At 38.2% G+C, this 13,336-nt stretch overlaps 1 protein-coding gene across 1 annotated transcript; it reads right to left on the reverse strand.

Moving 5' to 3' along the window:
• Positions 1-3,269: 3,269 nt before the first annotated feature.
• LOC134753897 (N(G),N(G)-dimethylarginine dimethylaminohydrolase 1) lies at positions 3,270-11,852 on the reverse strand. Its single transcript, XM_063689860.1, has 5 exons — positions 11,337-11,852; positions 9,193-9,295; positions 6,199-6,296; positions 5,418-5,645; positions 3,270-4,276 (listed from the first exon to the last, which is right to left on the reverse strand). The coding sequence occupies exons 1-5, from the start codon at positions 11,598-11,600 to the stop codon at positions 4,169-4,171; spliced, it is 801 nt and encodes a 266-aa protein (XP_063545930.1). The 5' UTR covers positions 11,601-11,852; the 3' UTR covers positions 3,270-4,168.
• Positions 11,853-13,336: the final 1,484 nt, after the last annotated feature.

Below are 13,336 nucleotides of genomic sequence, written 5' to 3' on the forward strand. Positions count from 1 at the left end.
CTATCTGATTTTTCGAAATCGAATGATTATTCGTCATGACTCGTGACCGGCCGGATTATCTAGTTAGGTACTTTATACCGTCGTATCGTGTCGTCTAGCCTTTTCAAACATTTCTTGAACTAAAACCCCATAAACATAAAATCCTGCATCCCTCACAAACTAGGTGGTTATCATTAGAAGCAGCAGTATCCCGGATTATTAAACAGTATGAGGCCCTTAAGTTGTATTTTATTGATGCTGTTACCAATGAAAGACTGACTGCCCCTCAAGATATATTGCAAGGATAAAATTATAATCCATTTACAAAACTGTATTTAGAGTTTTTGAACTATGTGTTGCCAATTTTTAATAAACTAAATAAATTGATGCAGTCTGAAAAAATCCAAGTCCACAGCTTAAGAAAAAATGTAGAAGCAGTTGTGAGAACAATTCTTGGCAACTACATGCAATTTCAATACTTGAGAGCAACCAACATAAAAGAGGTTGAATACAAAAATCCAAGGCATTATCTTCCTCTGGAAAATATAATTATATTTGGGTGTAAACATTGTGGCATCTCTACAGGGGTTAAATTTATTAGCAGAAGATTTGGTTTGGACCAATTTAAAATAAAAAATTTGGACTTTTATGTTGAGGGAGCCACTCAGATCTTCAAAAGATTTTCTTTTGATGACCCAATTTTGGAAAATATTGAAATATTAGACCCAGAAATCGCCAAGAGCAACAAATATGCGTCACTGGCTTCATTAGCTGTTAGATTCCCAAATCTAGTAGAAGAGAAAAACTTGCAGGCATTAGACAATGATTGGCGACTACTTCAAAATACTGACATTGAATATGAAGGAAATGACGCAGAAGAGTTCTGGAAAATAGTATTTAAAAAGAAATATGGTGATGATACTGAAGTATTCCCCACATTAAACAAATTTGTGCAGGATTTAATGACCTTGCCACATTCAAGTGCTGCAGTTGAATGAGTTTTTTTTTCCAAGTGAACATAAATAAAACAAAACTGCGGAACAGGCTGCTTCCAAAAACTATGTGGCATAATGCATACAAAAAGAATATATAAAAAGTCAACATGCTACTCCCATGACTGCAAAATGTATTTACCCAAATTTTCGACCTACATGTATGACTCAGATTCTGAGTAAGCAAATAAGAGCTTTGGCATATGTTATTTATTGTGACGGGTTGGATGCATGCAAATAAAATAGATTTAACATTTTTTTTCTTCAACTACTACTTGCAAGCAGCAGTTCTAAAATGATGTACTTAATTAAGCATTTTTTATTAGATTGTTATCAATCAAAAGAAGTTACCATTAAACCATTAATCATTCAACATTAATATAAGCATAAGGCACAACACTACAGTAACTAATACAAGGTAATAAGTTATGGCCAATATAGCCTGGCAAGGCAAATGAATTGTATAGCAAGGGTAGAAAAAAAACTTGTGCTCGTTTATTAATTATACTATCAGAAGTATAAAAGACAGAATTATACTCTTCATTTTACTGTTACTGGCAATTTGATTTCCCATCTATGCTATACTCAATTACTCAATCACGCCCAGTTTGTCAGTAGAAAAAAGTGCGAAATTCAAATTTTTTATGGGAGGTCAACCATTCGTGACAACACATTTTGAATTTGCCGCCTTTTTCTACTAACAAAGTTGCTGTGTCAGGTCAGAGTATATAATATATACTCTGACCTGACACAGCAACTTTGTTAGTAGAAAAAGGCATTAACATTTTTTTTTTCAATTTTACCTGTTGTGGACATATTTTTTAAAATCTACTGCTTTTTTCCCCTATCTACTGCTAAACCGATTTTTTTTCTACTGCATATATCAGATTTCATCTGGCAACACTGGTTCGATCTAAAACTTCGATTGATAAACATCATCCTTGATTTCCAGCATACCATATTGCTTCGTTAAGCTCAAGTAACAGTTTACCTTATGATTCAGTGATTTTAATATAAATATTTATAGTTTGGTGAATGCAGTTTCATTACAGTCCAACACGTAGTTTAATTAAAAATGAGAACGAAAATCCGTTTGTATGGGACAGGGAAATCCGGCCGTACTTGCCGGGGACTTAATATATGGGCAGTAACGTAATCTGTACATGTTTTTGGCACCTTATCAGTGGCCATATTTAATATCTTTACGTGCGGCGTTTTTTCAGTAAAGTCAGTTCAAATTAGTACTACGTTAAGTTTAATTCAAGTGTGTAATTTTTACTCAATAATGAACTTAATGCAAATCGTTCGAATGCAGTATATTAGCTAAATGTGCGGCGTTTTTTCAGTAGTCAGTTCAAATTAGCACTACGTTAAGTTTGAAATTTTTACTCAATAATGAACTTAATGCAAATCATTCGAATGCAGCGGAACATTCAAGCACATCAAATACAATAACATAAATTAGTTCTCCTTTGTCCAGCAGTGGAGGTCTTTCGGTTGAGATGAAATTAGTTCTTAGTTTCTTACCAATCTGAACTGACTGGAGTTTAATCTACCTTTTGTCGAATTCTCACCAGACCGCCTGTATGTGACGCCTGTATAGTTAGTTACCTTAGTCATCCAACAGTATTAGTGCTTTGAATGCATTTTATAAGTGAAATAGCGATATCAGTCTTCAAGCTGAGGGAATGGATTTCATCATAATTTTAATGAAATGTTATAACCAACATTATACATAAACGAAGACTTAATTTCCACGAGGTATAGTCAGTAGGAAGATAATGCATTTGTGCACTAGAGACTTTAACCTTAAATGTATATGAGAGCATATAATTATTAAATACTAAACACAAATGAACTTAATTTGTCTCTCTAATGATGTCACCTATAATGTCTTTTTCACTCACGCGCAATTGTATTGCTGTCACACCCAGTCCAAATCCTACACGTGTGAGAGCAATAGTGAGTGAGTAGCAATCACAAGTATTTACATAAAAATCTAATTCAAAAAGTTTTAGGGTTCGGCGAATGCCCGTTAGACAAGATACGGAGAAGAGGAGTAAGAATAACCAATGACGAGTAAATAGCGAAGACTGGTAATCATTATTACAAAGTTTAGGTTCCGTGTCATAGCGGTGATCAAAACTTAGTGAGTTCGTTTCACATCTTACTGAATCTTTGGCCAATGTGACGCAAAGTGCTACAACCTATGTAATGCAGATGAATTAGAATTATGTATAAAGCTAACAGTCTCCAGTAGTTACTCGTGCCTACTAAAAGCCAGATGCAGACACAATGATTTTTATAAAGATATTATTAATATATTGAACACTTATTATTGGACGCAGAGCACGGCGTTCATATTTGTGACAGATATTGGAATGGGGTGTACCTTTTCGCATATTTTTTAGTCCTAATGTATCGTTCAGTACCTGTTTATTTTGCAATAGTTTTCCTAGCTTAAAATGGCATTGCAATATTTTTTTAGAGAAGGGTAGATATAAGCGTTGTAATAACGTCGTCAGTTAATTTACAGTATTTATAAAATAACGATTTTACTAAAAAATTTAATTATGCAGAACTTTACATTGGGACTATAAATTATACGTTTTATTATACATTTGCCCATATTACACAGTTCACAGTTGAATTAGGAATATTAGGATAGAAATGCGTGTGGTGATGCGTGCCAATAGGGAGCGTGTATGAACTGTAAACGGCAGCACAGAAGCCCCCTATTCATTGGCGCGAAGCATTAGGACGTCTCCATTTTTAGATTTAAGCCACTAGATGGCAGACCCTACAATGCCAAATAGAGCAAGCTTGAAGTGTAGGGGGCAGCACTTGCTTAAAAGCGTGAATTGTTTTCGCTTTCGATTCAGGTCACGAGATGGCAAACCCTCCAACACGCACGGTCTCTATACCAAATTTTAGTTTTCACTTGGTAGCTTGCGTAGCGTACACCGTAAGAGGTGCTCCTCCGGCTGATCCCGAATAACTTTTTTTATAAATTATTAAATCACAATTTTACAAGTAAACCAGCTACACCGGTCCACTGTGAAATTGTAACTTGAGACAGGGACTTGGTTATCATGGATAAATTGAATAGTAATTACATTTTAGCTAGGTATGCACAATGTAACCGGCTCTGCTCAGGTAAAATGGTTTTAAATTACTTGTAACTGTGCTGCTGCCGATTATATCTTCCTCACGAGCAAGCTGCAGGAGCTGAGTCCGGTGGAGATTTTGGCCAATTCGGAGAAACAGATGGATCTTCGAGCGAAGTCAATCCTTTCGCAAAATACCTGAAACAAATAGTGTTTAATCAAGGACATAAAACGAGCCATTTTACCCATTGAGGCGCAGGCTAGGGTGACTGGTAAGGTTAGGTGTTAAGTACTCAGTAGCTGCTTGATGTCGATATTTACGAGTATATACGATGATGATAACAATATTTTTAACATTACATTATATAAATAACGTAGGGAAGCTTGTGGCGACCTGTTGGGGAGTAGCGACCGCACGTACCAGAGTGCTACTGGGGAGATCCGTCGCCCGAAGGTGGAGTCGCGAGAGCTGCGTTCTCGAGAGTAGATGTGGAAACATAAGTGGTGAGTTGGCTACCTATATGTTTAAAGTCCAGTGACACCTTTCTACCCTCAGCCCTCACACCGGTGTTACCATTGAGCCATCTTAGATCTTGCGGGGGCGCGTCAACGTCTGCCAGAAATAAAATTGTATACCAGTCCATCGCTTTCACCCAATAGCCTAGTACATTTGAGATTCCATCAACTCTCAATAGGGTATTTGACTATATTTAAAATGAATTATTTTACACCATGCATGAAATAAAGCACCAGAATATTAATAGAGAAACGTAGACAGCAGTTATTTTTAGACACAACTTCTATTTTAAAACCCGAATAAAACTATAAAGAGTAGGTAATTTGATTGTGACGTCACATGCTAGTGTTTCATATAAATTCCATAGTAGCAAAATCGTTTTGACAGTTCGAAAAAAGAAACTGATTTGACTAGTAGTCAAATACCCCATAGTCCTTACACCGGCGGGTGGCGGGTGGCCAATCGTCCCATGACACGGGCAAAGGGCAGCATCCGCTTGGTGTACCCCTTACATTTTATTAAAGTGTCAAAAGAGCCTCTACGTGTTGGCTTCGGCTGCACGCGCGCCACCCAAATGTCCAGAACACCATTGTTCCGTGATGGGAAATACATTACTTTAATATCTCTCACTATCGAACATTATTGCATACAAAACGCGTTCAGTTCAACTATAAAGCCCGAAAAGAACATTAAATTACCAATGAATGGGAAACATCTTTCCTGTTTATTTAAATTCTCACTTCCACTATTCCAGCGTATTATATACGAACGAACATGAATTGAGAGTTGAGTATTTACAAGTACGTATATTTGAATAGATACCTTGAAAGAGTCGGGGATTTCTTCAATTGCCCTGTGAATGAGCGTACCGTTCACGTAGAGGCAATTAGCGGCATCATCCTCAGGCACCGTCAGTGTTTGATAAGCAAAGTTGGCCTCTCTTTCCATTCGCTTGAGGAGCTCTTTGGCCTCCTTGCTATTACCGATGCAGAGTATATCGGGGCCGGCTACGGTCACGTACTTTTTCAGGTGATGAGCTCCCTTTGTTACCTGAAATCCGAATCTTGAGGTTCACCGTCAAATGAAATTTCATTTAATTAAGGCTATCCATAACTAACATTAAACTTTTTACGTAACAAACACTTCCGTTATCGAAATTCCTACTAATTTTATAAATGCGAAAGTTCTGTGAGTTGCCGAATTAGATAAAATTTAGTATGGAAACAGTTTGTGGACAACACGACCCAGATCCAGACGCGGAAATGGCATTAGATTGGGCATATCCTTAGGAAACTTGACGCCCACCTATCCAAAGTAGCCCTGACCTGGAAGATGCCTTTTGATTCCTTAACCCTTGTATAGTAACCGTTGTATAGGGTAACAGGATGAAAAGGAAGAAGACAAATGACAGCGAATCTTTCTAATTAATACATCAGTCTACCTCGCGCTTGGTTCACTGTCGCGTTGCACTCGTGCTAAGGCTACTGATCACTGTAATGAGCCAATGAATTATTTTTATAATATTTGTAGCTGTTTGACGACCGACGACTAGCAATTCTTTTTTCTATCGCCGAAAACGTGGTGCGGAAGAAGACGAATTTACCTTAATCGGGGTACAGGGAAACTCCGGGAAAGCCTCTGCGACGGCTAGGGCGCCTGCCTCGTTGCTGGCCTCTGTAATGCCCACGAAGAATTCACGGCCTGAAAAACGTTAAAATTTTGAAAATTTTACGCGGTCCACATGTTTTGACTTTAATGGCATGAAGTAGTAGTTATTCTGAGTATTGGGGGGGGTGGACCGTATATGATATGAAAACCGCCGTTAACAGAAGACAAAAAGAGAAAGTTGTTATAATCCATACGAAAGTTCAGACATGAATACCGAGTTAGCGTTATGGGACATGGACAGGTAATTTCAATTGAAATTAAGATAAGATAAGATAATATTTATTGAATAACTGTGTACATAGATGTTGGCAATAATACATTTAGGAAGCAACAGTTTGTACATCACGGACGTACAATACACTTAAGACTAACCTATAACTAAGTAACAAAATTAATACATGCATGCACTAATTAAGACTAAGACTTCTATATAGATCTTTACAAAACACATTGACGACTTTATGCCAACACATCAAAATGATCCTTCAGAATCCATAATTGTAGCAATTGTGTCATGTAGGTGCATATTGTATAACAATATGTATGTAACCCTTTACTATAGAATTTACATATTACGTCATTAGAGGACAATTCGGTCAACGGGTCAACTGAACAGCCTTGAAATACTTTGTAATAGCACTTAATTGAGGTCTGACTGTACTGTTTGTGATCACGTTTATATAGTTGGTCAAGCAAATCTTGTCAGTAGAGAAAGGCGCGAAATTCAAATTTTCTATGGGACGATATCCCTTCGCACCTAGTTTTTTTTTTTTAAATTGCCGCTTTTACTACTAACAGATTTGCTTTACCAACTATAATCATAAGTGCTGTTTATGACTAAGGACGGTCAGCGTAGTTTTCATTATCAAAATCCTAAACACTTGGTCTAGTAGAAGAGCAGGGTTTAAACAAATTAAACAAGTCATGTTCTAGATAAAAATGAATGACAAAAAAAATTACTGGGACAGTCGAAATAGTCTACATATTAAGTTTAAGATCGTTCCGGTGGATTGATTGGTGGACAATACAGAATACGGCGCTGCGGAAATGGCTCACGAGCTGTGCATTAGGAGTGAATTTGAATTGGACCTAACAGACGAGGGGTAATAAATAGGAATTGTAAACCCTAGCCACAGAATAAGTAATAGTGTTATCATACAGAACGGCCACGCACCGCTCCGCACCGAATTACCTCGCCCCGCGACAGCAGATTGACGAGACTTACTCACACAACGACGCATGACGCGTGTACAGACGTGCCGTTCACAGTAGTTCACACATAGAAATGCAAATGAATTTTGATGTATGGCGTGTCCGCCCTGTGCTGTAGCTAAGGAAGAGCTTATGTTAGCCCTACGGGCAACATCGCCTTAAAGTCCATACGAAAAAGTCAGCCCTAAGTAAATCTAGCGGCAGCTCGTACTATTATTCGTTATTAATTCTATTATGTTTTAAATAAGAATAACTTGTTGAACCCTTTTGCAGGAACTGGATTTGTATTTAAAGGAGAATATTGTCTCCAAGGGCATAAAAATGATAAGAAAATATATTGTGCCAAAAATTTAACTGTCAACTGTACTATAAATAAATAATAATAAATAAATAAAGTTTTATTTCAGGCAACACGTACAGTTGTACACCCATATCAACATATAATTTAAAAGTGACACTATACACTATACCTGTCTGTTAACAATTAAAAGAGTACAAGGTTAACAAATGTATTAACCTAATTATGTTTACTGCTATTTTAGTCATGACATGACCCTCACTCAGACGTGGACATTGTAGACCGCGGGTCAGGAACAGATTTCCATGACCAATCGCCTCCCGGGCGAAAACTCGTATAGTGGTTATTAACAGCTATGTATGATGAACCCTCGTGAACGTCAGCTGCCGCTCCGTTGGTAGGTTGAGGAATGGCAGCAAATAAAATCTATAAAAATAAAATTTGTCATCGCCTCCCGCTTGATACTTTGTCAGATGATAGTTTAGATGCTATTGTGAATAAAAAAATCGTCAGCTGATTGTATCGCTGTGGAAAGACCGTCAGCTGGTCACATGAACATGTAAAAAAGAAAATTCTTTTCAGTCATCGGCGTCATCGCCTCCCGTGTGATACTTTGTCAGATGATAGTTTAGATGCTATTGTTAATAAAACAAATCGTCAGCCGGTTGTATCGCGGTGGAAAGACCGTGTTACGCGTTTCGGTGGCTGCCCTTCCTCAACCCACCAACGGAGCTGCAGCTGACGTTCACGAGGGTTCATCATACATAGCCGTTAACCGCTATACGAGTTTTCGCCCGGGAGGCGATGACCGACGAAATTTGCGCCTGGCTCGCGGTCTATTGAAATAGTTTTGCCCACTATTTCCATCCCAAGACAAAGGTGCGAAATTCAAAAATTTCGGCTTTTAAATAGAGAGGAAACTTATAATTATTTTTGTTGTACATTAAAGCAAAGTTTTTGTTAAGCTCGTGCTGAAACTGTTACCTGAGCACGCGATAGACCCCAAAAATGGTTGAGTGGTTTGAAAACTGGAATCTTGAGCGTAACCATCTCATTGGCCCATTTGTTGTCTTTAATAAAATAATAAAAATAAAATTAAATAGAAATTGTGTAACGAGGCGAGGAGAGGGATAAACAAACTTAACTTTGCTTTAGAGCGAAACACAACATTCTTCATCACACTAACGCGAAGAAAATACGAACTGAACAAAATACTTATCATTCAAAATTATCACTTAAAAGTAAATTCCACCAGCCAACATGAGGAACAACTCAAAATTTGTCTCAAATTACTTTGCCACTGTTTTGGCATAATATTGGCACTCAAAGCCAGCAAACTAAGAAATCTACAATAGTCATGTTATAAGTTCTGTTATGATAGCCACGGATACACAGATTTATTATTTATATTAATCTCACCTGTGAAAAGTACATCAGAGCCAACAATCCTAGCTTCGGGGTCTGTCAACTCAATGATTGTGTGATTCAGTTCTTTCTCCAGGACTTGTCTCACGGCCTTTGCCTAAATCAAAAACAATTTTGTTAATGTTTTATTGCTTACTACACTGTTAACGGACCTTTTACAAATCTATATTGCAATGAGATAAGGTCTAATACAGCCAACATCAAAGATAGGTTTACATTTTTCGCTTTATTATTATTCGCACGACGGGACTTAATCGCGAGACCACGGGGACAACGCCGTCCTCGAAACGTCGGAGGTAAATTTAAAACTTATTTTACGCGATTAAGTCCCGTCGTTGTGAATAATAATGAGTAAAAATCGTGAAAGTTTAAATCAGTATTTTTCGCTTTATTACAAAAAAGTTTGGTGCAAAAATTTAAACACTCAAATGTTTTTGTTTTCATAAAATAATATTGTGAAAGTGTTATAATGTTGTGTTGTGAGCTGGGTACATATCAACATGATATTGATAAGCTCAGCACTGCTATTTAACCATAAGTAGACAATCTATCCATCATCAATCTATCATCTACTCGAAGGTTAGCTGGAAGAGATCCCTTATAGGGATAAGTTCGCCTTTGTACTTCCATTACTATAATTTATTTTACCTGTGTTGTGTACAATAAAGTGATTACTACTACTACTAGTACTACTATCCAGCTGTAGCATTGCTTAAAAATAATATATATGCCTGGAGCCCGTTTCTCAAAGGCTTCATGTAGCTTGTAATACAAGTGGAAGTCCCTTTCTTACAAAAGCTGTCAAAAAGTGACATCCGCTTGAATTACAAGTTACAAGCTTTTGAGAGACGGGCCCCTGGTCAAAATGAGTTTTCACTTGTTAAAACTAGTTTTCTGAAACACATAAGTTAAAACTAGTTTCAACGTCAAGTTCTTTATTTACATTCATCTGGGATTTTTCACAAAGTGCCTTGATGACAACAATATTTTAAAAATGACTTGCAGATGCATGCTAATTTTTGTCTTTCATGATTTATCAGCATTCCACCAAAGATTCTAATGCCAATGTTTAGTTCGACACCACAAGCCATGCAATCTGCCTTAAATATTATAAATGCAGTAACTGTCTGTCTGTCACCCCTTCACGCTTAACGCTTAAATAGCTTCAATTAAATTTGGTATAGTGATAGTTTGAGTCTCAGGATAGGATATAGCATTGTTTTTATGCCGAAACTCATCCCTTAACACATTCAGTCATATAAAGCTATAGTACAATGATCCCGACTATCGGGTCGTTCGGCCTGATGGGAACAAAACCATAAAATACCCCAGTCGGGTTTTCGGCATTGAATGTGTTAAGAGAGTGAAAAGGGTGGAGGAATTAATGATGGAAGTGGGATATGGCAGTACATATTTTAAGAAGACAAAGTCGCAGGTGGAAGCTAGTGAAATATAATTAGACCAAACTTTTGGTAGATCAATAAATATTGCCTCCATGTGGTGCCATGGGCACTGGTAGGATTGTTTCAAGGAGGTGCATGTCTCTTATACAAAGCTATTACTGCAACATACCTTCTTCTATGAAATTATGACATATAAATAACCCTTGCACTGCGTATGCTATCAAAATCGTTGCAGACTTTTCTTGGTCTAACTCTACATATACTTGCACTAATTTCCAGACATATACGACAGAGTACATGAGCAAAGTATTATCAATTCAAATTGTACAATACAATAGAGATTAACTTGATTTGTTCTGGCTTACACGTTTTAAATCCTCATACATGGAATGTTTTGTGGGTAACAAACACAATGGTCAATGGACCAATATGATAAAAAATATTGAGAGAAATATTGAGAGAACTGTGACAATTTTTTTTTCAATTACAGACATTACGATGTTGTTTTGCATGGCACTAATTGAATAATTAGATATCAGCATAGCATAGCACACATGACTTCAGAAATAGCTTGTCAAAGGATAATTTCATACCGAAAAAAGTATATAGGTATGCTTATAGTATTCGCACAGCAAGTTAAATAATATTGTCAATGTATTCACTTTATCTAAACAAATTACTAATTATGTTAATTGTAACTAATAAAAATTTAAAGTAAATAAAAATGATATTTACTTTTACTTGCTCAGCAGTGGTCAGTCCTTTTGGCATTAAAGCTATTCCATGGCACACTACAGCCACATCTTCAATGAACACATTATGCGGGAAGGATTCTGGCAGGTCGACTTCTTTCACTTCCACATTCAGCTCGCTAAGGAGACGCAGGTAGCATTCGTGTTGGCGCCGCGCATCATTTAAGTCGGCCCGGTCAGTGGCGCGCAGTGCCGGCGTCACTCGTCCTACCACGGCGTGAGTATATTCGTGCATTTTAAAATCCATCCTAACTGCCTTACACACGGACTAATCTCTCAAATAGAACCAGTCAACTCAAAATTTACTAGTCGAGCGGCAGAAAGTTTAACGCTCCACTCCACCTACATCTATTAATAGATAGTGTGCGCAAAAACCTAAAGATATATAATATAGAAGGACGCAGATTTTTCTGCTAGCTAAAGATAATGACTTATAAAAGGCTATTTATTTTAACTACCCGTCTCTACAAATTTCCCTACGGCGTTCATGGGAACGAGACGAAACGAAACACTTGCGACTTTGCGAGTCTTGGACTGTCAGGACTGTCTTGTCTTGGAGGGATGCCATACAGATACAATAAAGCAAAACGAGCGAATGAGCGTTCAGATTCCCCGGATAAACAATTTGGCTCCCTTCAATCCTATTATTTTATACAACCTTAGACATGAACGAACACATCGTTCACTTTTTGTATAGCATTCGTTAAATCTGTTTAATATTATAGCTAGTTTCATACGATGATCACTCAGATCGTTTATTTCGACTTGCAAAAAGTCACAGATTTGGAATGGAATCCGAACGCACTCCAATTTGGCAGAATCGACAGAATTCAAAAATGAATTTAGAGAAATGCATGAAATGACGGATAATGTCGTTAATGACCTCTGAGCCTCTGAGGGCCTACCGCGAACCACGTTCGACGTGTTGCCACCCTGTCACACTTACGTACGAATTTACACATGCGACATAGAGACCACTCGTCGAACGTGGTTCGCGGTAGAGCCTCTATTTATTTATCGTATGGCATTATTCTATATAGTTTGTCAAAGGACTGTCTAATTTCAAACATAGACAGAGATAATCATACTCTTTGTCTTAAGGTAGCCACACTCGTGCGCAAATCGCGGCGCGAAGCCGCGAACGTGAGTGTGGAGTCTAGCTCGCTAATCAGTGAAATCGACTTCACACTCGCGTTCGCGGCTTCGCGCCGCGTAGTCTGGAGCGGGCTTTACACTAGTAAGCACCCAAAAGAAATGGATGAGTATAGTAGTTTTTTTGTTCTTATTTACTGACAAATTGGTTTGACCAACTATACACTGTTTTTAGTAAAGCAGCTAACACATTACTGTACCGCATCAAGGTCATTGTGCGCTGTAATGGTGTGTAACGGTTTTACATGCAAATCTTAAGCTCCCTCCACACTCATGCGCGAATCGATTTCGTAGATCTGCGACGCTCGCTCCACACTCGCGTTCGCGGCTTAGCGCCGCGATTCGCGCACGAGTGTGGAGAGGACTAAAACTTAAATTCAGCATTCCGTAAGTAGTCGATAGCGTCGCTCGTGAGGTCCTTGAAATCAGGTTTTAAGTTGACTGTCCACGATTTGGGTGTGAGCATTGTTTATCCACGTCGGGGCACAGTAGACTGTACTGTAGACTAGTGCCAAAGCGGTCGTTCTTAAGCAGTCCGCTGACGCTCCCCATGTGGTGCCCGTTGTATGCTGTTTCGGGTTCTCAGTTTGGCTGCGACATTCTGCATGTGGCCTATATGTTAGACTTCGGGTCGGGACCGTGTCACCAAATCGGATGTTGAGCTCTCTGCTGGCCAGGCGGTTACTGAGGTGGAAGCAACACACTTCGGTTTTGAATCCATTTGGGCGTAGGCGCGGTAGGCGCCATCGGGCAAAGTAATCCTTCATAGTGGAATTTGGAAAGATCCCCCATATAACCATTCCGCTCGCGGAATCGCAGAAAATAGTAACT

Source organism: Cydia strobilella, chromosome Z, assembly GCF_947568885.1.
Source record: "Cydia strobilella chromosome Z, ilCydStro3.1, whole genome shotgun sequence".
NCBI lineage: Eukaryota > Metazoa > Arthropoda > Insecta > Lepidoptera > Tortricidae > Cydia > Cydia strobilella.